Genomic DNA, 26,112 nt, shown 5'->3' with positions numbered 1-26,112 from the left:
ACTTTAAAGACATGAAAAGGGAAATTAAAGCAGACTTAAGGAAATGTAAAAGAACCCCATTCTCCTAGATTGGAGAATTAACATCATGAAAATGGAAATACTGTCCAAAGCTATCTACAAATTGAATGCAATGCCCATCTATCAGCACAGAGAATCTACAATGCAACTCACCTGTGTCATTGCTCCTTTTTGTTTAAGAAGGTCAAAGCAGAGACACACTTCGTGATTTTTTAGTTTCATAAAAAGAGCAATATTTTGAAATTCACATGTCTAAAGGGATCTTTTGTGTGTATAATATATTTTTTTAAAATAATATATACCACATATATTGTATTTATGTGCACATCAGAGGTAAACTAGGAAGAGGATACAGGGGAAAACAAACAACAGTGGGACCCATCAGCTGCATTGGACATTGATCAAAACGAACTAGGCAACTAAATGGCAGCAATGGGAGGGAGGGAATGAGCAGGAAAGAAGGAACAGCTGACACTAAGAAAAAGGAAAGAAATGTGCATATCACCCCATGTGGAAGAAATAACTTTGTTGTCAAAGCTCATAGAATTCACAAACTTTATAAAACATGATATAGACAATTTACCCCATGAAGGTTAGAATGTGTTTGTGCTTGTAACTAAGTATCCCCCTCCCACAATCTGTGAAATTTTGTGAAATTTTTGTAATCACTTAATCATAATAAAATACTGCTATAAAATAATAGAAGAAACTGTTTGAGTAACCCATAAACGTAGTGGCGAACAGCACAGAAATGTATGTTCTTCAGGCTCTGGATGGTACAAGTGGAATGTAAATCACTCTGTAAAACTCTGAACCAGCATTCAGTTTCTTAGTAGATACCGAGGAAGCTTAAGGAAAGCCTTAATCTTGAGTGTTTGTTATACTGAGACATGAACACAGCTCTTGCTGGGTTCTGCTATGAGGTGTGGAAACCTGGCTGTGGCTGCCCACATGGAATGCAGGCAGGACAAGGAGGGACTAATATAGAGTTAATAACTTTTCCAGGAGCAGACTCTGTAGAAAGATTTAAAAATATGTGTATACAGAGTCTGAATAACTTACTGTAACTGAATAAAAGGTGTTCTTGTTCATTCTGTCTTTTTTAAAATAGGTTTTTATTGTGAAAATACTGTACAGAGGGGTTACAATCACATGAGCAAGGTAATGAGTACATTTCCTATCAAGCATTTTTGCATCTTCCTTTGTTTTTCCCCTTCCATACCTTCCCTCCCATCTCCACAACTACACCCCCCCCCCAAATTGTAAAGTTCATTTTTCCACATGGCATCATGTACATTTCAATATTGCAATGGGTCCACCTGTATCCATATTTAAACAATTTGTTTTTTCCCTTCCACTCCCCAAATTATACCAACATCAAATACAGTAAAAACAGGGGTTATACTATGGGGGAGGAACATACAAAGCAACAAAAAATCAAATGGTATCTTATAAATACATTAGAAACAATAGCAAGAATGAAAAACCACTTATGTCCTTATCTTGGAGTTCATTTCCCTTAACATCATCTTATCTGACCTTTTCTGCTTGTCTCAGACATGTACTAGTTATTGCAAATAAGGGAAACCATGGGACCTATGTTTCTTTGGACCTGGCTTAGTTCATTAATATAATTTTTTCCAAGTCTTTTCATTTCCTTACAAATGGGGCAATGTCATTCTTTCTGATGGAGGCATAGAATTCCATTGTGTATATATATCACATTTTCTTGATCAATTCATCTACTGAGGGGCATCTGGGTAGGTTCCATATCTTAGTTATGGGAAATAATGCTGCAATAAACATAGTCATGCTGGTAGCTTTAGTGTGGTCTTGTTTGTGATCATTTGGGTAAATGCCCAAAAGTGGGATTGCTGGGTCATAGAGGAACTCTATGTGGAGTTTTTTGAGGAACCTCCATACTGCTTTCCAAAGTGGTTGGACAAGTTTACACTCCCACCAACAATGCAGTAGGGTTCCCTTTTGGCCACATCCCTTCCAGCATCTGTTGTTGTTAAAGTTCTTGTTTATAGCCATTCTAACTGGGGTGAGGTGGAATCTCAATATTGTTTTGATTTCCATTTCTTTTCTTTTCTTTTTTTTTCTTTTTTTTTGGGGGGGGCGGGGGTGAGGTCCGGTTGTGGGGCCTGAACTCTGGGCCTGGGCGCTGTCCCTCAGCTCTTCAGCTCAAGGCTAGTGTTCTCCCACTTGAGCCACAGCGCCACTTCTGGCTTTTTTCTTTTTGCTTATGTGGTGCTGAGGAATTGAACCCATGGCCTCATGCATGCAAGTCAAGCGCTCTACCACTGAGCCACCTGCCCAGCCCCTTGATGTGCATTTCTTTTATGTCTATTCCCGATTCTTATTTCCTCTTCAGAGAAGTTTCTCTTTAAGGCTTTAGCCCAATTATTTATCGGGAAGTTGTTTCTTTGAGGATTTGTTGTTGGGGGATTTAATTTTTTGAGTTCCAAGTATATTTTCGATATGAGACTCTTATCTGTTGTATGGCCAGTGAAGATTTTCTTCCAGTCCATGGGCTTCTTCATTGATCTTGCTAGCTATGTCCTTTGCCATGCAGAAGCTCTGAATCTTCATGTAATCCCATTTGTCCAACTTTTCTTTGATTTGTTGTGTTTTGGGGTCTCTATGAAGAAATTTTGGCCTGTGTTAAAGAGACCTAGGGTTTCTCCTATTCCTTTCTGTAATGTTTTCAGGGTATCTGGTTTGACTTCGAGGTTTTTGAACTGTTTGGAGTTCATTCTGGTGCAGGGTGATATATAAGGATCTAACTTTAGTTTTCTACAGGTGATTAACTAATTTTGCCAGCACCATTCACTGGAGAGTCTGCCTTTCTTCCATTCTATTTTTTCAGCTACCTTATCAAAGATTAAGTGGCTATATGTCTCTGTGTTCATTTCTGGGTTTTCAATTCTATAATTTTCATCCACAATTTTTATAGAGCTTTTATGTGTCTTCACTTATTCTAATTTAAGTGTGATTTCATATCTTTTTTTTTTGTGGGGGGGTCTGGTCATGGGGCCTGAACTCTGGGCTTGGTGCTGTCCCTCAACTCTTCAGCTCAAGGCTAGCACTCTACCACTTCAGCCACAGCGCCACTTCCAGCTTTTTTCTTTTTGTTTTTGTGGTGCTGAGGAATTGAACCCAGGGCCTCATGCATGCAAGGTAAGCGCTCTACCACTGATCCACTTTCCTAGCCCTAGATTTCATATCTTTAGTTAATTAAACTGTAAGTTTGAGACACAATTATATAGTTACTCAAAAGATGAAAACAAAGAAATAAAGTATAATTGAAGAAATTATTATTATTGTTTCATTCTCAAAATTGTATATAGTGGTTAAAATAATTACTAGTACTGTTCAGTGATAGATATTGCACTTAAAAGAATCATTTTTATCCAATGTTTCTATCCAATGTTCAGATCTTTTCATCTACATAGTTGTTATAGGATAAATTAAAAATTAATTTATACAGTATATATTTATTTTGAAATGATGGCTATTCTAAGATAATATATTGTGGTGGGTGAATTTTTTTTATTGGGTTTGGAACATTGAGAAGTAGGAGTGCCTGTATAGCCTGTATGGAGTGCTAGACTAGGTCATTCATGCCCATGTCAGGAACAGTTCTGAGAGCCCTGGGAGCTTAATTTCCCTGGGCTTCTGGGGAGCTAACAGATCTCCACATCTAACAGATCTCATCTTTTTTTTTGTGCAGAAACAGCAGGTGAATGGGAACCACTGAGGAAGAATGAAAGATGGTGCAATTTCCTGCATGTGACCACAGACCCACTTGGGGTGCAAGTCCTGGTGCCTTGTGTACAATGAACTAGAACCAAAGTGTGGAGTCATATTTAGTAAGGAGATATTCAGGGTCTGCTCTACCCACAAATGAGTTGAAAGGTAAGTCTCTGTTTCATGTCTTAATTGCAATTTCACTCACAGAGACTCTTCAAAATAAATGGAAGTAAATCTTTCATGATTGATTAGGTCTGTCCTTTTCAGCAACGCTAGCTAGAGACCTTTTGAAAAGATCTGTGTAAAAGAGGCTCTGTCAGAGCATGCAGCCTGATTAAAGGAGGAAGTTGGGAAGGTAGAGGCTTCTGTTGCCAATCTTGAGATAAGAACACAGATACAGATCTATGATGTTAACATAAAAGTCCCTCCATTCCTCTATAAGAATCCCTTCCCATATTTGAAGTAATGGATCATTGAGCAGTAATCAAGGTGGTTCTGGATGCTCAAATGTTATAAAACACACTGAACAGCCATTTCTTTCATGTATTGATTTACATATGATATATTGTGGATTACATATCTTCTGTAAAAGTGAGCATTCTTCTTTACAAAAGGTCAGAAAATTTAATAGCTTATTTATTATGTTAAGTAGTATTATCTTTAAGTAGTAGTACAAAGTACTTTTAGTATATAAGTACAATGCAGCTTGACTGATGTCATACCATCACTCCTTTTATTATTCTCCTTAATAACTCCCCTCAACTTTCTTAGTTTCACAGGATCTGCATTGGAGTTTAAGACTGCATTCTCCCTACTTTCCTCGCTACATTCATCTACTCCACCCTTTGACCTCCCCTCCACATCGTTCAGGTGCCAGTATTCATTTTATTGAACTGTGTTAGTTTATCTAAGGAGTTACATCATTGGAATTCTCCCATGTAAATGTCATACTTTGGTTAATATATTTGTTACCCTTGCATATGCCCCTCTATGTGTTTATATATGCATTAATACATTTGAACTAGCTTCTGCATATGAGAGAAATCATGTGTGCTTTATGTCCCTAAGCTTGACTTCATTAAACGTAATTCTAGCCCTGTACTTGCATTTTTTGCAAATGATGAAATATCACTGTTTCTAATGTGACATTAAAAATCTATATCCAAATTTGCTTCAAGTTATTTCTACAGGTGCATCTGTACTGGCTTGATATCAGATGCAATCTCTTTCTCTGTGGAGATACAGACAGCAAGGATGGTGTCTAGGCCCATTTACCAAGAGATTCAAATTTGCAGCTGTACAAACCCAAACCCCTACTGATTTGCATGAGCCCACAGAACAGTCACCACCGGGATACCTTCTTATCCCAGGTGCAGGCATCAGTCTCAGTCAGCACACAGCATGAACATGAGGGCCCTCACTCAGCTCCTGGGTCTCCTGCTGCTCTGGATTCCAAGTAAGGAAAGACAATGATGAGGATTTCCTCCTTGTGTTGTAGTCACTGATACTTGGCTATTAATGAAGCTTTCTTATAGCATGCTTGGTTCTATGTATTATTTATTGATTTATTGATTCCATGTATGTATTTATTACTTTTCCAATGCCAGGTACCAGATGTGACATCCAGATGACCCAGTCTCCATCCACTCTGTCTGCATCTCCTGGAGACACAGTCACCATCAAATGTCAGGCCAGTCAGTATATTAGCAATGAGTTAAGCTGGTACCAACAGAAACCAGGGAAAGCACATAAACTCCTGATCTATGGTGCAAACAGGTTACAATCTGGAATTCCCTCTAGATTTAGTGGCAGTGGACTTGGGACAGAGTTCACTCTTGCCATCAGCAGCCTGCAGCCTGAAGACATTGCCACTTATTACTGTCAACAGGATTATGATAACCCACCCACAGTGATACAAGCCATAACATAAACCTCCAAGAAGCAGAAGTGTGAGCCTGGGCTGCCCCAGCTACTTTCCTCATGTTTCCACTTGCAGGATCTGTCCTAGGAACATAGGAATTCTGCCCATGCTTACCTGGAACAGCAGTTCTCAAGGTCTGAAATTTTTGAGTAAATGTGATTGTCGGCTTCAGCTATTGGTGCTGGGCTGGAAATTGAAATACTAAAGTAAGTCCAAACTATAAATATGGAAATACCTCATATTTATTTGTCTTTTAATTATGAACAGCTATTCAAAATATTGGCAAAGGCACTATTATGTTATTATTTAATATATTTTATTTTAAGATTTTGAAAAACTTTATACATAAAGTTTCTCAGCAAATAAAGACATTTTTGTCACTTCATTTATCTGCTTTATGCCTTTTGTATTTTTTCCGTTTGATTTTGGTTTTGGTTTTGATGATAATTTTTCTAATATAATTTGGAGGATTTCAATATAAATCTGGATACAGAAACTGCTTGTGACATTTTTGTCTTTAATAGAAGTTGAGTGGTAAAATGTTAAATAGCATATTAATGAGTACAGTTTTTGTTGTAGAGTTTTGCTGATCATGCTTAACAAATAGTTATTTTTCATTATTTCTGGCCTGATGATATATCATGAGTAGCTGCTGAAACCTTTAAAAGCATTTTTTCAACTAGTATAGAGACAATATAGAGTTTTTTCTTTAGACCAATTAGAATAATGAACTATTGATATCATTATTTAATTTTAAAATAGACTTCTATTGTGGGATATTTTCAACCTGATAGATTACCTGAGAAGTAAGAGAAGGAAAATGAGAGAGATAGAGAGAAGAAAAGCTAGGATGTAGGGAGAGAGATGGATGGAGGTGGATATAGGTAGAGAAAAGGAGGGACAAAGGAAGGATAAATTTACTCTATTTCTTTTCCTAAATTCCAGATTCACTTATTAGTCAAGCTGTCATTGCCAGGAGAGCACTGAATTCAAAGGACAGCAATCCCACTAGAGGTCCAGCCATCCTGTCCTGTCATCTGAACACTTCAAGGTGAGGTGAAGGTGATGAGTTTCCTGTGTTTATGCCCTCTGTCCTCCTCAACTGCTCCCACCAAGATTCACAGAAGTATTCCTACATCAATAAATCTCTGTTTCAATCTAAAAAATCTAGGAATCTTTGACACTTATAGTAAAAACACTAAAGTCATTCATTTACAAAAAGAATGATGGAGAAACCTCAAGATAAAGCAGATCTTTTTTTAGTCAGAATCTCTATAATTCTCAGGGTTCCAAGTGAACACATGTACACAATTTATGTGTCATATGTTTGTACATATACTTTATGTGTAAGATATAGTATGTGATAATTAAATATACACTATATCATTGTATATGATGTAAAATATTGTATATAGGATGTATTATTAATGATTAGATTCTTGGGCATCCCTTACGTTTGTTCTGTTCTAATTTTCTGTTTTATTTTTTAAAATTTTTATTGTACAAGTGGATGATATGCAGAGGGGTTACAGTTACACAAGTATGTTCATGAGTACATTTCCTTTTGAACAGTTTTACTTACCCCCTCCCTCATTTTCTTCCATTCTGTCCCTCCTCCTATCCCCACCCCCTGAAAGTGTAAAGTTCATTTCCAACATATTGTCTAGTGATTATTACTGTCATATTGTGCTCTTATTCTCTTTTATGCCATTCATGTTTCTTCTTAGGACTTATAAATTAATCTTTACCAATGCATAGGTAAACTCTTCCGTTTTGTAAAACATTGTCTTACTAATTATAACTTTTACTTGGATATATATCTCACCATTCTGAAGGAATAACTGGAGGAAAAATCATTCTGAAAGAGTTTCTAGGTGAGTGTTAAAAATTTTCCAGTGTTGAATATCATGAGTTAAGTATTGGGAGAAAGGTAACCAAAAAGGTGAATTAAGAGCAAATAATAATGACAAATCATGGGACATTCTCTCTTTTACAGGCTAAGTTCTAACAGAGGATATAAGAGTAAATAGAATGACCGGGTGGAGATGTAGTATGATTAAAGGATTCAGGGATTTGTTGCCATTGAAGAAAATGTTTAGATTTATGAGATATATGATCCTGTGAGTGAAATTAGCTAAGGAAGCAATTGGGCCATGGACGGAAGCAGGCAAAATACCAGAGAAAGATACTGCAAAGCAGTTAACAATACTGTAACAGTTACACAAACAAGGACACTGAAACAGACAGTTAAGGAACTTAACTGATGCCACACTCCATTAAGCATAGGAGGGCAGGGCCCCTGAGGCATATCATTTGACCTTAGTCTCACAGTGTAACAGCTGGGCTGTGGCTGTGGATGGGCACTTCACTCTGAGTCTATAAAGACATACATGCAATAGAAATGGTACAAATGGAACTGCTTTCTTGAGACACATGCTGTAGATGGAAAAGGAGAGATTAATTTCTATTGGGAAACTAGAAGATGGACAAGGAGGTCATCAAGAGCCAGAGAACTTAAGCTAAATCAAAGGGTTGCTTACACAGTCCAACTAGACATGTATAGCCATCCAATGAGCACAACTTGAAGGAGCAGGAAAAACCCAAGGTACGTTTCACATAGACATGGTTTCAGCCTGCTAAGTAGCAGAGAGCCTGAGATCACTGTGATTCTTTTGTTCATATCAGGTAAGTGCTTATGTCGTTACTTAGTTTTAGTGTCTCTGTTTCTTAGGATTATAGGAACTGGTTGATAAGATTTTTCATCTTAATTCCCCAAATTTTCTTTGGATTTCGTCTAATGTTATATTAAAGAACAATTTCACTACAAATAACTTTGGGTGAAACATTTGTAAGTCTATGCTTCTAAAGTTGCACATGTCAAGTGCACATGCCATGGCCACTGCCATGGCATGTCAAAAACACATAAGAAGAATATGAGAAGTCCAGGCATAGTGATGCATACTTATAATTTTGGATATATAGGAGGTAGAAGTAGAAAGATCTCAGTCTATGGCCAGCTCAGGCATTTTTCATATATGCCAGATAATATCTGAACAATAAATTATGGCAAAAACAATTGGGAGTGTGGCTCAATGGATAAGAGTGCTAGCCTACCAGGCCTAAGGCCGTTAGTTCAAACTCTAGTACTGTCAAAAAGAACTGTAAGACACAGAGAATAAAAACTGTAATGACTTACACAGGAAAGTTTCTGTGCAAATACAGTTAAGATAACTTACAGTTCAACATTGATATATCAATTGAAATATCAAATCAGTGGATGCAAATTAAGTAAACTATGGACTAAGCTTGTGTCTCCCTGTTTCTCAGTCTAACAGAATGAAAGGCACAGCTCCTTGCTGGACACAGATCATTTTGAAACCAGATTTTAACCACCCTCCCTCTCAAAGTGCAGAGTCCTTGCTATATTAGGTCTGGCTACTCACTCCCAAATGCCAAGTACAGACATAGTGAAGGGCAGAATAAAAGAGATTTATCGTGACAGCCATGGGAAGAGAGCACTTTAGTATTTTTCAAGCATCTTTGGATTAAATCCTTGTAACTCTTATCTCCTATTAAAAGCCAGAACTGGAGGTGTGACTCAAGGGCAAATATACCAACATTGAGTGAAAAATCCAAGCCAGAATGAGCAGGAGTTCAAGACCATGGACTAGCGCCAAAATAAAAAAAAAGAATTTACAAGCAATAGAAGGCATTGAAAACATGAATTGTTTTGAGGATATTATATGCATAGTAGTAAATGATAAACAATGAATTTCAAACAATACTTTTGGTTCTATTGGTGTTTGAACTCAAGTTTTCCTGCTTATTAGAGTCTACAACTTAAGCCACTCCACCATAATTTTTTGGTTTAGTTTGTTTTCAGAGAACATCTTGTGATTTTACCCAGCTTGGCCTTCTGTTAAAATCCTTCTAAATTCATGTCCTGCATAGCTACAGAAATTTGCACCACCTGCCTCAGTGTGCTTTTGAGATAGATCTCACTGCCTTCCAGGGTTTTACTCACTAACTTAAAATCTCTGTCTCCAGTTTAGTTGGGATTACAGGCATGAGTTACCATGTCCAGCCACAAATAAATAGTTATGAACCTTGTTACTATTAAACATAATGAGGTAAATATTTGTAACACAAAATAACCGATGTAAGAAAAGGACATGACCATTACAACTATATTTCAATTGCATATATGTTGTCATGGACAAAATGAAATAAATATTTTGCCCCCAAACATTACAAATACATACACAAACACAAGGACACAGACCTCTATGAACAAATAAATTATATTACTTTATAAATTATTGGTTCACATCTATTTTAGTATATATTTTTATTGTAAAGGTAGTGTACTCACGGGTTACAGTTACATGACTAACTTAATGAGTACATTTCCTATCGAGCATTGTTACCTCCTCCTTTGTTTGTCCCCTAACATCCCTTCCTACCCTGCTTCCACTAGCATCCTTCCCACCCTGCTCTCCCAACCCCCCACATCAATTTGAAAAGTTTGTTTTCAACATGGTGTCTTGTACATCTCATTGTTACAGAGGGTCAACCTGTATTCTTATTTCAGCTTTTTGTTATTTCCCTTCCCCAAATTAGAAAAAAATTATAAAGAAGATGCAGGCACTGGAATTAAATATGGGGAAACAGGGCTATACAATGGGGAAAGAAAATATAAAAGAAACACAAAAAATCACATACTGTATTATAAATACATTAAAAAACAGCAAGAAATATAGTATCCATATCTTGGGGTTCATTTCACTTAGCATCAGGTTATATGGTCATATTTACATAGCTTTTGACCTTTTCTGCTCACCCTAGATATATACTATTTATTGAAAATAAGGGAAACCATGGAATCTATGTTTGTTTGGACTGGTTTACTTCACTTAATACAATTTTTTCCAAGTCTTTCCATTTCCTAACAAAGTAGCTGGTCTCATTCTTTCTGATGGAGGCATAATATTCCAGTGTGTGTGTGTGTGTGTGTGTGTGTGTGTGTGTGTGTGTGTGTGTGTGTGTGTGTGTATTATATTTTTTTGATCCATTCATCTACTGAGGGGTTGGTTCCATATCTTAGCTATGGTAAATAATGCTGCGATAAACATAGTTGTGCTGGCAGCTTTTGTATAGCCTTGTTTGTGATCATTTGGGTAAATGCTCAAAAGTGTGATTGCTGGGTCATAGGAGAGCTCTATTTGTACTTTGTTGTGGGACCTCCATAATGATTTCCAGAGTGGTTGGACAAGTTTACGATCCCACCAACAATGCAGTAGGGTTCCCTTTTGGCCACATCCCCTCCAGCATCAGTTGATACTAGATTTCTTTTTTTTCTTTTAAATTTTTATTGTAAAAATACTGTACAGAGAGTTCTGGGAAGATGGCAGAGGAGAAGCTGGAGTCTAAACAAGCTCTCGCATAGAAAGCAGTTTTAGAGTTCCAGTGAACAGTCCTAAGCCAGAGAATCACACCAAGTGTGCCATCACAGGACAAAGAGTCAGGCCAGAGAGGGAAAAATCCAGTCAAGGAGATAGATCTGAGCTCTTGCCAGCAGCCGCCACGGTGGCGGCAGCGGTGGCGGCAGGGACCGCAGAAACCATACCTGAACCACAGAGAGTCCGGGAGGAAGGAGCCAGACGCAGCAGGCGAGTGGATTCTACTCAACACCAGCAAGATCTGACAAGGAGCGGACATCTTCATCCTGCAGCTCGCAGACCAGAGACGACCCAGGAACCAAGACTCGGTGTGAGTAGAAGCCTGACATCCTCATTCCTTCTCAGGAAGTAGAGGAGGGAAGGCCACCCCTCCCCACCCAGTACCGGAGATGTCCATCTTGGATACCTACAAAGCTCAGTGGAGCTGCTAGCTCCAACTCAAGCTTTGGAATAAAATGAGTCAGTTAGCAGGTCACAAGAACTTAACGGAGGCGTGACCTGTCAGACTCAGCTCCACCCAGGGAAAAGTCACCTAGCTCCAGGAGGGGTTTTCTTCACTGGGTAATCAGAGCCAGAGGCTGCCCCTCCCTCTAGTAGCCTCGACAATCAATTGAAATTCAGTAAACAGAAACCCTGAGAATGGCTCCAGGCTGGGCTCTGTGAGTTTTTCACAAACTAGTCCCCCGGAAAAGCTACTGTTTGTTGAAAGGTCTCAACCCTACTCAGAACCTAGCCTCATAACTGCATCTCCCTCTTTTGTGATACTCAAAGCAGATCTGCCTCCCATTGAACTAGCCTAGGAAGAGGATCGCAAAATCCTGGGTAAAGCAGAGCTTTTTTCTGCCTGTTCGAACAAACTGACTTAAGAAACCAACCAAGCCACAGGACCACAAGCAGACCAGCGACTCCAACAAGAGGCTGGTTATGGACACAATGAGATACAGGATTTTTCCCACCCCTCCCCCCAAAAAAAGCAAAGAATTTTTTTTTTTTCTCTTCTTCTTCTACTTTTTTTTTTTGGTACCTTATATAAAATTTTTTTTCTTTTCTAAAACTTTTTTAAATCTTTAATTTTTGCATTTTTTTTAAAAAAAAAATCGTTTTCCAGTAATTTTTTTTCCTCTTAGAATTTTTATTTTAGGGATACGTGAGTGTGCGTTTTTCTTTCTTTTTTTGTTTTCTTTCTCTTTTTTTCTTTTTTAATTATCTTTTTGTTTTTTTGTTTAGCTCTACTGAACTTCTGATCTTTTTTTCTTCCTTCCTTATCCTTTTCACCTTTTCCTCTCTTTCTTTCTTCTTTACGGGACTTAATTCTTGTCCTGCATATCCTCAGATAAACGTGTAGTTGATTATTAGACCCTATCCCCCATTGTGTACACACTTAATCCACAATTTTATTACTCAATTCAAAACCTCTGAGACTTAAATTCCTTAATAGCAGTATTACCTCTTTATACCTATATAATATTTTAAGCATTTTTATTTTTAAGTTTTTCACATCTCCTTTATATCCCTCCCCTTCTCTCAATATATTCATGTTCTCCTCTAAATAGATTGTCTTCGTTTCTGCATAATATTATTAATTTTTACTTTTCTATTTTTTCTGGTCTCATTTCTTTTCCCTTTCCCTTTCTACTTTTTTTCTCTCTCTCTACTTTCATCCTACCCAACATATCTCCTGCTTTGAGATAAGGACTTAGTTAACTCTCCCTGTGCCTTCCCACATCTATCTATTCCTATTTTTTATCTACATCTCTCCCTAACCCCAATAATTTCTGGTTTTCCAAATTCTTCTTTGCGGTTCGTAGCCCATTAACATATAGTTGTTTGATGTTGAATAGATGTATCTGTTGAACTAGATTGTATCTGTAGACTATTGACTGTGCAAATTCAGACTTTGGTTGATGCTTGCCTTAAGATAGTGTTCTAGCACAAAATTGGTGCTATTTTCATCTCAAATGGGCAGAGTAAGCCGGAAAAACACAAGAAAATTGGCAAAACCGGGTAGCTCAATTCCCAATCTTGATAATCAGGGGACAGAAGAGATAATGAATAATCCAAAGGAGAGTTCCCAAATAGCTCTACAAACACTGCTGGCAAACATGATAAATGAAAAGATTGAAAACATACAAAGGACTCTGTATGAGCGTGATAGGGAGAGAGAGGTGGCAATCCAAAAGTTTATACAGGAATATCATAAGCGTGAGGAAGCTACTCAAAAACTGATACAGGATTTGTGTGAGCAGCTTGAGAATACTTAAAGAGAAAAGCAGGAATGGTGTGAGCAGGCTGAGAACACTCAAAGAGAACTACAGGAATCCCATGAATGGGAGGAAGCTGATCAAACAGTAATAGAGGAATTGAGAGAGCAGGATGAGAATACACAAAGATCACTAAAGACATTCATGGAATCCATTAACAAAGATCTGAAGGAAGTCAGGGAGACAACAAAGGGAATGCTGAATGGAACCCAACAGAAGGAATGGGAGTCCAAAGAAACCATAACCAATCAACTAAGTGATTTGAGAATAAACACTGAACACCAAATTAAGGAAGTAGAGAAGTTCATACAAGATCTAAAACAAAGCTTCAACAAAGAATTTGAAGCCATCAAAACTAACCAAGTAGAAGGAAATGAAATGAAAAACAAATTAGAAAATCTCGACAGCAGGTTAGACCATGTAGAAGATCGAATCTCAGGGACTGAAGACAGCCTAGACAATATAGAGAAAGAAAATACAACCATCCAAGACAAATCCAAGAAATATGAGAGAACTATCCAACACTTGGAAGACACCATCAGAAGGCCTAATCTAAGGATAATGGGTGTAGAGGAGCACCTAGAAACAGAAGTTAATGGTCTAGGAAATTTGTTTAACAGGATCCTAGCAGAGAACTTCCCAAACATGCAAAAAGATAGGCCTATTCAAATAGAAGAAGTTTTTAGAACTCCAAATTGACCAGACCAGAATAGGACATCCCACCGTCACATTATAATCCACACAGGATCAATTCAGACCAAGGAAAAGATCTATAAAGCTGTCAAGGAGAAAAGATTAATCACGTATAAAGGGAAAACAATTAGAATCATCTCAGATTTCTCAGCAGAGACAATCAAAGCAAGAAGAGCCTGGAATGATGTATGCCATGCCCTAAAAACAAACAACTATCAACCAAGAATACTGTACCCAGCTAAACTCTCCTTCATAACTAAAGGCCAAATGAAAACCTTCCATAGCAAAGAAAAATTGAAACAAAACATCTCCAACAAACCAGCCCTACAAAAGATTCCTAAAGATGTCCTACACATAGAAAACCAACAAGACCACAATAAAGGCCAAGAAACTGCACCCAAACTGAGAATCCAAGAACCATAGGAAGAACCCAGTTTTCGCAGCCCCCCAAGAAGGTGGATAACATAGCAGGAACTCCCATATACCTCTTAGTCCTATCTCTTAATGTTAACGGACTTAACCCTCCAATTAAGCGACCTAGACTGTCTAGTTGGATTAAAAAACAAGATCCTTCTATCTGCTGTCTTCAGGAGTCACATCTTGCCCATAAAAACAAACACATTATCAATGTTAAAGGCTGGAACAAATTCTACCAAGCAAACGGCCACCATAAACAGACCGGAGTTGCAATCCTAATATCAGATAAAATAGACTTCAAATTAAAATTCGTGAGAAGAGATAAAGAAGGTTGCTACATACTAATTAAGGGATCTCTTCTTCAGGAGGATATTATAATTCTAAATATCTATTCACTAAACAATGGAGCGCCCAAATTTATCCAAGAAACACTACTTTCCCTCAAATCTCACATAGATCCAAAGACATTAATTGTTGGTTATTTTAACACACCACTCTCCCCACTAGATAGATCTACTTGGCAAAAACTCAACAGAGAAACTGCAGATCTAAACAGCTGCATAGATCAACTAGATGTAACAGACATCTTCCGAATATTTCAACCAGCAGCATCAGAATACACGTTTTTCTCAGCAGCACATGGAACATTTTCAAAAATAGACCACATTTTAGGCCACAAAGCAAACTTGTCCAAATTCAGAAACAGTGAAGTTATACCTTGCATTCTCTCTGACCACAAGGGAATAAAATTAGAACTCAACACCAAAAGCCACCAAAGAAAGTCCGGTATCACATGGAGGCTGAACAACACACTGCTGAATCATGAGTGGGTCATGGAAGAGATTAGAAAGGAAATTCAAATGTTCATGCTATTCAACAAAAATGAACACACAAATTACCAGCTCCTCTGGGACACAGCAAAGGCAATACTCAGAGGCAAGTTAATAGCTCTGAGCTTCTACATCAGCAAATTGGAGAGATCTGAAACCAACAATTTAATGACACATCTAAACCTCCTTGAAAAAGAGCAGCAAGATAAACTCAAATTCAGTAGACAGAAAGAAATAATTAAAATTAAATCAGAATTAAATGAATTAGAATGCAAAAAAACTATAGAAAGAATCAACAAAACAAAGAGTTGGTTCTTCGAAAAAATTAACAAAATTGACAAAACCTTAGCAAATCTTATCAGAAAAAGAAGAGAACACACCCAAATAAATAAACTCAGAGATGAGAATGGAAACATCACCACGGAAACAACCAAGATTCAGAACATTATAAGGGAATACGTCTCAAATCTTTATGCTAATAAGTTTAAGAACTTGACAGAAATGGACCTTTTCCTAGCAAATATTGACATGCCAAAACTAAACCAAGATGAGTTAAACCACCTTAACAGGCCCATATCAAGCATTGAAATAGAAACAGCAATAAGAGACCTCCCAGCTAAGAAAAGTACAGGATCAGATGGTTTTACAGCAGAATTCTACAAGGCCTTCAAAACTGAGCTCACACCAATACTCCTCCAACTCTTCAATGAAATTGAAAGAGAAAGTTCACTACCGAACTCATTCTAGGAAGCCATCATAACCCTCATCCCAAAACCAAGCAGGGACTCATCAAAGAAAGAGAACTATAGACCCATATCTTTGATGAACATTGATGCCAAACTTCTTAACAAAATTCTGGCCAATCGACTTCAACAATTCATCCAAAAAATCATACACCACGATCAAACAGGATTCATTTCAGGGATGCAAAGCTGGTTCAATATACACCAAACAATTAATATTATTCATCACATCAACAGGAGCAAGAATAAGAACCACATGGTTATCTCAATAGATGTAGAAAAAGCATTCTACAAGATCCAACACCCCTTTATGATGAAGGTTTTGGAAAAATTAGGAATCCATGGAACATTCCTTAATACAATAAAGGCTGTATATGACAAACCTACAGCCAGCATTATACTTAATGGTGAAAAACTAAAGCTATTTCCTCTTAACTCAGGAACAAGACAAGGATGTCCACTCTCTCCACTTCTCTTCAATCTAGTATTAGAATGCCTAGCTACAGCAATAAGACAAGATGCAGACATAATGGGGATCCAAATAGGGAAAGAAGAAATAAAACTCTCCCTCTTTGCAGATGACATGATCTTGTATTTAAAGTATCCCCTAGACTCCACTCCCAAATTACTGAAGCTGATTCAAAACTTTGGCAAAGTAGCAGGGTATAAAATTAACCCTCAAAAATCAATGACTTTTCTGTATGCCAACAATGAGAAAAGTGTGGCTGAAATTAGGAAAGCAACTGCATTCGTAATAGCCCCACAAAAATTAAAATACCTAGGAATTAACCAAAGAAGTGAAGGACCTCTATGATGAAAACTTTAAAATCTTGAAAAAGGAAATCAACGCAGTACTTAAAAAATGGCAAAACCTCCCATGCTCCTGGATTGGAAAGATTAACATCGTGAAAATGGCAATACTTCCCAAGGCTATCTACAAATTCAACGCGATACCTATGAAAATTCCAACCTCATTCTTCAAGGAAATAGAAGAGGCAATCCAAAAATTCATATGGAACAATAAAAGACTCCGAATAGCAAAAATGCTCCTCTACGGAAAGAACACTGCTGGAAGAATATCAATACCAAATTTCAAACTCTACTATAAAGCCATAGTAATCAAAACCGCTTAAGAACAGACTTCAGGACCAATGGAATAGAATTGAAAACACAGAAATGAAACTACAGACCTATAGTCATCGACTCCTTGATAAGGGAGCTAAAAAAGTAGAATGGAAGAAAGACAGCCTCTTCAGTAAATGGTGCTGGCAAAATTGGTTAACTACTTGTAGAAAACTAAAGCTAGATCCTTATATATCACCCTGCACTAGAACCAGCTCCAAATGGATCAAAGACCTCAATGTCAAAGCAGACACTCTGAAAACATTACAGGATAGAATAGGAGAAACCCTAGGTCTCCTTGGATCAGGTCGAAATTTTCTGAATAGACACCCAGAAATACAACAAATCAAAGAAAGGTTGGACAAATGGGATTGCATGAAGTTGAAGAGCTTCTGCAAGGCAAAGGACATAGCTAGCAAGGTCAATAGAAAGCCCAAAGATTGGGAGAAAATCTTCACTAGCCATACAACAGACAAGGTTCTTATATCTAAAATATACTTGGAACTCAAAAAAATAAATCCCCCAACAACAAATCTTCAAAGAAACAACTGCCCAATAAATAAATGGGCTAAAGACTTAAAGAGAAACTTCTCTGAAGAAGAAAGAACGATGACCAATAGACACATGAAGAAATGCTCAACATCCCTAGCCATAAAAGAAATGCAAATCAAAACAACATTGAGATACTACCTCACTCCAGTTAGAATGGCAAAAATCAAGAACTCTAACAACAGAAGCTGGAAGGGATGTGGACAGGAGGGAAACTTACTATATTGTTGGTGGGAATGTAAACTTGTTCAACCACTTTGGAAAGCAGTATGGAGGTTCTTCAAAAGATTTCACATAGAGCTCCCCTATGACCCAGCAATCCCACTTTTGGGCATTTACCCAAATGTTTACAAACAAGACCACACTAAAGCTACCAGCACAACTATGTTTACTGCAGCATTATTTACCATAGCTAAGATATGGAACCAACCCATATGCCCCTCAGTAGATGAATGGATCAAGAAAATGTGGTATATATACACAATGGAATTCTATGCCTCTATCAGAAATAATGACATTGCCCCTTTTGTTAGGAAATGGAAAGACTTGAAAAAAATTATATTAAGTGAAGTAAGCCAGGCCCAAAGAAACATAGGTCCCATGGTTTCCCTTATTTGCAATATCTAGTATATGTATGAGTCAAGCGGAAAAGATCAGATAATATGATGTTAGGAAAATGAACCCTTAGATATGTATTTTAATGTTTTTTTCTTTCATGCATTTGTTTCTAACGTATTTATAAGATTATTTCTTTGTTGCTTTGTATGTCCCTCCCCCACAGTATATCCCCTGCTTTCACTATACTTGATGTCAGTATAACTTGTGGAGGATATGGGGAAAACAAGTCGTTTAATGATACGGGTGGACCTGTTGCAACAATGAGAAGTACAAGTTTTCATGTCAAAAACGAGCTTTACAACGTTGGTGGGGGGGGAGGGGGAGGATTGGGTGGGTAGGGAAGGCTGGGAGGGGTGTGAAATGTAAACAAAGGGGGAGGCTGCAATGCTTGATAAGAAATATATGCATTATCCTTCCCATGTAATTGTAACCCCTCTGTACAGTATGTTAAAAAAATAATATAATAAATGAAAAAAAAAAAGAAAATGTCACAAATAAAAATAGATACTGTACAGAGGGGTTACAGTTCCAGGAGCAAGGCAATAAGTAAATTTTCTATCAAGCATTGTTGGCTCCTCCTTTCTATTACCCTACCATCCCTTCCCTTTCACCTCCACAATTAACCTCCCACCCTTGTATATCTCATTGTTACAATGGGTCAACCTTTATCCCTATTTAAGCATTTTGTTTTTTCCCTTCCCCTTTCCAAATTAGAGAAGTGTATATACAAGATATAGAACACTGACATCAAATACAGTGAAAATAGTGGTTATAATTTGGGGGTGGTAGATACAAAGAAACGTAAAAATCACATGGTACATAATAAATACATTAGAAAAAATAACAAAAAAGAAAAAAATAATTGTGTCCCAATCTTTGGGTTTATTTCACTTAATATTATCTTAAATGGTCATATGTACATAGCTTTTGACCTTTTCTATTTGGCCTACACATGTACAAGTTATTTCAACAAAGCTAATCCATGGGACCTATGTTTCTTTGGGCCTGGCTTACTTCACTTATTTTAAATCTTTCCATTTCCTAAGAAATGGTGCAATGTCATTCTTTCTGATGGAGGCAAGGTGGGCAAAGTGTGTCTGTTTAAGGCAGCAGATAGAAGCATCTTGTTTTTTGATCCAACTAGACAGTGTTTTTTACTTAATTGGAGACTGAAGTCCATTAATATTGAGAGTTAGGACTGAGAGGTGTTTGGTAGTTCCTGCCATGTTATCCACATTCTTGGGGGCTGTGCCAACTGGGCTCTTCCTGTGCTTCTTGGATTCTCTGTTTGGGGGCTGTTTCTTGGCCTTTATTGTGCTCTTTTTGATTTTCTATGTTTAGGACTTCTTTAAGTATCTTTAGTAGGACTGTTTTTTTTTTTGGTCCATTATATACATACATTATATACACAGCAAAACAAAATGCACAATACAGAAAAATGGCATCTGAGGATGTCCAGGTATGAATATACTAGCATATTACTTTTTGGAATTGTACACTTCCACCTCTCCTCAAAACCAATAAAAGTACAGGCCATTCTGCTCACAGAGGTGCTTTCCTCATTCCATTTTCTAAAGACAGTGTTTCTTGTGAATGTTAGCGAAAAGATACCTAAAAAGTGATATTTTACTATCTCTACATTTAACATACATTGGCTACTTCTAAATATCTAGAGAGACTAGATGTTTTCAAGTAAGGACTCAGTCTGCCCACTATATACATGGCAGTCTTCACTGACTGCACACATGTGACTAATTATAATCTGAAAAGTGTCTTCAAAATATGAACATTCTAGAACCTTTGTCCACATATCCAGTGGGCTAGAATGCTCAGATTTTCAGAAGACCTTTTCTAGGAATTTTAGCACAGAACATACAAAGTCTACTAATTCTATTTTTATCATACCCTGGCAACCTCTCTAACATCTAGAAAGACTAGATGTAAGTTAGGACTCCTTTGTCCTTTATATACACTATGCACACAAGAAAGTAGAACAAAATGGGACAATGTTACCCTCCACTGTAAGCACTGGCGTGGCCTCTTTTCATTTCTTTCACTGGGTACCAAGGCATAAGCACCATGCCTACAACTCCAGCGGTTAACCGTTTTCCCTCCCCCAAAATGGCATTTAAAATACATCAGGCATTCAGAATATCCAAGGTTCTTTAGCACAGTCAGCTCTGCATGCAGCAAGTGGGATGAGCTGCACACAGATCAATGGCTGTCGCTGGAAAACGTCTTCGCCGGACCCCTCTTCCTTCTCACAAGTCTTCTGTTCCATGTCCTCCAACAAGGGAACGGAACAAACGCGGATGAGTGCGGCTCTGGCTGTGTCCCCTGGAGATGGTCTCTCGCCGCCATTCCAGGTCACTTCCAGAAGATGTTTCTATGGTCTTTACAAACCCATGGCGTTGACAGGTGCGACTTCCTGCGTCTCCTTTATCACCGGTGGGCAACCTGTTCGCATCCCGAATGCCAGATGTACGAAAGGTCGTCTTTGAGAAGGTTGGGGAAGCTGAGAACAGCCTTTCCATACGATGGACACAGGCCTGCCAGCGGCCCGCAAACCTTGGTGGGCTGCGGTGGGCACCTGTGTCACCCGTGGCCATCACTCTACCGTCTCTCCACGGGCACCAGCCCAACCCCCCGGGCCGACAACCGCTGCCCCAGCGGCCATCTGGGGCTCCGCTCACCTGCCAGGACCGTTATGGCCTTCGTTTGTCCTTGTCGCGGGGTGCGGCCTCTCTGTGGGGCAGGGAAGTCACCCCAGGTCCCGGATCGGCGGCCTAGAATGCTGGTGAGCTTCCAAGGCCTCCTCCGGTCTCCGTCCTCCAGCCCATTAAAGCCTCTGCTGTGGTCGCCTGGCTGCAGCATGCCCTCCACCATGCAAGGGAGCTGCATCCTTGGTAGCTGGGCGAGGCCTTCGTCTGGACCAGGCAACGTGGAGCACTGCCGCTATCAAGTCATTGCAGCAGGGGGCAGGGATGCGGGGAACTCGCTGCTGCAAGAGCCCCCCATGTCTGCGGGACAAAGATTGCATACAGGCCAATCCCCGGGGCCTCTGCTCAGCCTCAGGCCTGGGGCCGCAATGCACCGAGGGCCCTGGGAAGCAGGTCGTGCTCCGTCCCTCTCCGTGCTCTCGATCAGGTAGGACTGGTTTTATGGAGATATATCCTTTAATATTTATTTGATGTGGAAGGTTTTTATTTGGGTTCCCATTAGAAAGACAGTTTTATTGGGTGCAGTATTCTTGGTTGATCGGTGTGTGTCTTTAAGTCATGGCATACATCTTCCTGACTCTTCTTGCTTTAATTGTCTCTGCTGAGAAAGCTGACTGTTTTCCCTTTATAGGTGGATGATTGTTTCTCCCTGACAGCTTTAAGGATCCTTTTTGGTCTCACTTGATCTTGTGCAGACTACAATATGGGATGAACTGTTCTGGTCTGTTCTATTTGGGGTTCCAAAGTATTCTTGTATCTGAATGGGCCTATCTTTTTGAATGTTTGGGAAATTCTCTATTAAATAAGATCGTGTTAAATAAGTTTCCTAGACATTTAACTTCTGCCTCTAGGCCCTCCTCTACATCCATTAGCCTTCAATTAGGCCTTCTGATTGTGTCTTCTAAATCTTTTATAGATCTATCATATTTCTTGGATTTGTCTTGAGTACTATCTGCTCTTTCTCTATAATGTCTAGGCTGTCTTCAATTCCAGAGATTCAATCTTCTGAATGGTGTAACCTACTGTGAAGATTTTCTACTTTGTTTTTTATTTCCTTTCCTTCTAATTGGTCAGATTTGATGGCTTCAAATTCTTTTTTGGAGCTTGGTTTTAGGTCTTGTATAGACTATTTACCTCCTTCATTTGTTTTTCAATGTTCATTCTCAAATCCCTTAGTTGATTGTTTTTAGTTTCATTGGACTCCCTTTCCTTCTGTTGGAGTTCATTCAGCATTCCTTTTGTGTACTCCATGGATTACTCCAGGTTTCTGTTTGTGGATTCCATGATGCCTATATTAATCTTTGTCTGCTCTCATCCTGCTCATGCAATTCCTCTATTAATCTTCAATTAGCCTCCTCACTCTCACGACATTCCTGTATTCATCTTTGGTTAGCCTCATCACACTCACACATTTCACTTCCATGCTCACGCATTTTCCTGTCACACTCACACAGAGTCCTTTGCAAGCTTGCAATCATTTCATTCAGCATGTTTACCAGTAGTGTTTGTAGAGGATTTTCGTGTGCACATATATACAATATATATGATCAGCAGCATAATGTTATTTAGTAGTGATTTGACCAGATGAGTGGAAGTCCTTTGTTTCCTTTATTTTGTTCTTCTTAATGTGATATTTATTTTGAATTTTTTTTAAATTGTGAGTCCTTTGTTTTTAAGCCTTGTCAACTTTGTTGTATCACCTTTAAGTTTTGGATTTAGCATCCACTTATCAGGGAGTCCATGTGCTGTTTGTCTCTTTGTTTACCTCCCTCAACATAGTTTCTTCTAGCTCCATCCATTTCCCTGCAAATACCATTATTTTGTCCTTTCTAATGGCTGCATAATGTTCCATTGTGTATAGATACCACAGTTTTTGGATCCCTTCATCTGTGGTGGGACATCTGGGTTGCTTCCATATCCTGGCTATTGTGAACAGTGCTGCAATAAACATGGAGGTGCATATGTCCTAGTATACTGGTTCCTGTTGTTCAGGATAGATGCCTAGAAGTGGTATGGCTGGGTCATAGGGGAGGTCAATATTTAGCTTTCTGAGGATACTCCAGACTGCTTTCCAAAGGGGTTGTATAAGTGTACATTCCCACCAGCAGTTCCTCTTTTTCCACAACTCCTCCAGCATTTGTCGTTGGCTGACTTGAGGATGTGGGCCATTCTGATTGGGGAAAGGTGGTATCTCAGGGTTGTCTTTATTTGCATTTCCTTTACAACCAGGGATGGTGAACATTTCCTCATGTGTTTCTTTGCCATTTTGAATCTCTTCTTCTGAGAAGTCTCTCTTTACTTCCCTTGCCCATTTAGAAATTGGGTTGTTAGGTTTAGGAGAGATTAGTTTCTTGAGTCGCCTGTATATACTGGATATTAACCCCATGTCTGATATATTGCTGGCAAATATTTTTCCCAGTTAGTTGGTTGTCTTTCTAGCTTGGTTGCTATAACTTTAGATGTGCAGAAACCTTTTAGTTTAAGGTAGTCCCATTTGTCCAGTCTCTGTCCAATTTGTTCTGACCCTGGTACTCTGTTCAGGAAGTGCCTGTGCCTATAAATTCAAGAGTCTCTTCTACTCTGTCCTGCAGTAGTTTCAGAGATTCAGGTTTGATGTTAAGGTCTTTAATCCATTTTGAGTTGATGTTGGTGCATGGTGATAGGCTGGGGTCCACTTTTAATTTTTTGCATGTAGTCTCTCAGTTTTCCCAGCACCAGTAGTTTAAGAAGCTATTTCTTCCACTGTATGTCTTTGGCTCCTTTGTCAAATATCAGCTGACTATAGGTGTGTGGTTTTATTTCTGGATCTTCTATTCTATTCCATTGGTCTTCAGGTCTGTTTTTGTGCCAGTACCATGCTGTCTTTGTTAGTATGGCTCTATAGTAGAGTTTGAAGTCTGATATCAAGATCCCTCCCATGTTGTCTTTTTTGACTAGAATTGTTTTAGATATTCTAAGTCTTTTGTTTTTCCATATGAATTTTTAGACCATTTTCTGTATTTCAGAAGTGTACATGATTGGATTTCTAACAGGAAGTGCATTGAATTTGTGTATCAATTTTGGCAGTACGTCCATTTTCATTATGTTAATTCTGCTATCTAAGAGCATGGAAGGTCTTTCCATTTCTTTTTTTTTTCAGGCAGGAGATTAAGTTTATTTACCTAACTGTTCCCCCCCCCCCCCCCCCCCCCCCCCCCCCCCCCCCCGATCCCATGCATGGTTGAGAAGCATGGCTGAAAAGGAAGGTGGGGCGTGACCCACCTCTGGGCCAGGACTTATCTCGGCCAGGGAGAGGAAGTAGTGTATCCAGGTGAGGGGAAAGGTATGCCACACTGGATCTGGATGTAACCTCAGGGTCTGGGACCCTCCTAAGGTCAGATGGGAGGCATGTGACCAGAGGTGGCCCAGGATGTGACCTAGCAGGAGGGGAAGGTGACTGCTTCTAGGTCTGCCAGTTACCTGGGTAACAGATACTGGTTGGAAACTTAGTCAAGAGGGAGGGAGGTGTCTCTGTTCGGACCTTACATTCCAGCCTTTCATAATTATGAAAAAGAGCAAAGATTCTCTCTAGCTACTTCCTGCTGGCAAGGGGCATCAGCATTAGGGGTATTAGGATGAAATGTGGTCCCTTCTGGGAGAAGACAGCAGGAAGCAGCTGTCATTTGGTAGGTGTGAGTCCTTAGATGAAGTCTGGAGGAGGCAAATCTCTTGGAGGAAGTCTTCAGGATCTCACGAGGGAGAGAGGGTCTTATGGACGAGTTCTAGGTCAGGATGGTCTAGGTAGGAATGAGTCCTGTCTTCTAGGCTGGAAGAGATGAAGTGGATCTAAACTGCAGATAGACTGGCTGGCACTGAACTACAAATCCAAACTGAACAAACTTCTCCCATGATGCCAAGATGTCGCATCCAACACATGGTCAATGCTAGAGAGAGCAGAATAGAAAAGTGGTGTGGATGTGGATGTGAAGGCCAGCCATGGTGTTGGTGAAAAGTCTTGTGTGGTGTCTCCAGGCAGTTTGGTTTGCAGAAAAGGGGTGGTTAGGAAATTCTAACATTTCCAACTCAAAAACCCCATTTGAGTCACGGCACAATATGTAAGCTATATTAAATAGGTAGGTTTCATTAGGTAGCCGATGAAGAGAACACCACAAGCTATTCAGGCAGAAGTTTATTTCCCTAATTGCTGCCCTGGCATGCACGGTGGAAAGCATGGATGTAAAGGAAGTGGGGGGGGGGGGGGCGGTCTTTCCATTACTTAGTGTCCTCTACAATTTCTTTCTTTAAGTTTTTATAGTTTTCATTAAATAGTTCTTTTACATCTTTGGTTAGGTTAAATCCTAAATATTTTATTTTTGGGGGTGTTATTGTGAATGGGATTGCTTCCTTTATTTCCTTCTCTGCTTGTACATTGTCAGTGTACAGGAAGGTGACTGATTTTTGTGGGTTGTTTTTGTATCCTGGTACTTTGCTGAAGTGGTTTATAATTTCTAAGAGTTTGGGGATGCAGCTTTTGGGATAATGAAAGTAGATTATCATCTCATCTTCAAAAAAGTATAGTTTAACTTCTTCCTTCCTATGTGGATCCCTTTGATGTCTTTTTCTTGCCTTGTTGCCCTACCTAAGGGTTCCAGGGCTATATTGAAGAGGAGTGTAGACAGTGGACATCCTTGCATTGTTCCTGATTTTAGGATAATTGGTTGTAGTTTTTCCCCATATAATATTCAACCAATAGTTTTTTAAACCAAAAAACTTTTTAACAAAACTAGGCAGAAAAATAGTTCTTTAATTTTTTTTGAGGGGGGGAACCTTGTGTCTCCCTTGTGTCTGTAACCAGTCTCTTGGTGGAGTCTCTGCTTTGCTTGTGGTGTTTGATTTTCCTGTGGTTTGGTTAGTTTCTTAAATCAGCCTGTTTGAGGAGGCAAAATGAAGCTCTGCCTTACCTGAGTCTTTGCGACAGTCCTCTCGGGCTGGTTCAGTGGGAGGGTGATCTACTTTGACTATCACA

General features: G+C 39.0%; 1 pseudogene and 1 gene segment (V, D, J or C); one reads left to right on the top strand and one right to left on the bottom strand.

The window, feature by feature from the left end:
* Positions 1–26,112, bottom strand: part of LOC122116639 — a 1,030,500-nt pseudogene that overhangs the window by 283,972 nt on the left and 720,416 nt on the right.
* LOC122116678 lies at positions 5,146–5,840 on the top strand. The segment is given in 2 exon segments: positions 5,146–5,230; positions 5,382–5,840. Coding segments are annotated over 2 exon segments (378 nt in total).

This window comes from Dipodomys spectabilis, unplaced genomic scaffold (assembly GCF_019054845.1).
Source record: "Dipodomys spectabilis isolate Male_0828 unplaced genomic scaffold, ASM1905484v1 ptg000137l, whole genome shotgun sequence".
In the NCBI taxonomy this organism is placed as follows: Eukaryota; Metazoa; Chordata; class Mammalia; order Rodentia; family Heteromyidae; genus Dipodomys; species Dipodomys spectabilis.
Note: the sequence above shows the minus strand (reverse complement) of the source record. Positions and strands in the feature narration are given on the sequence as shown.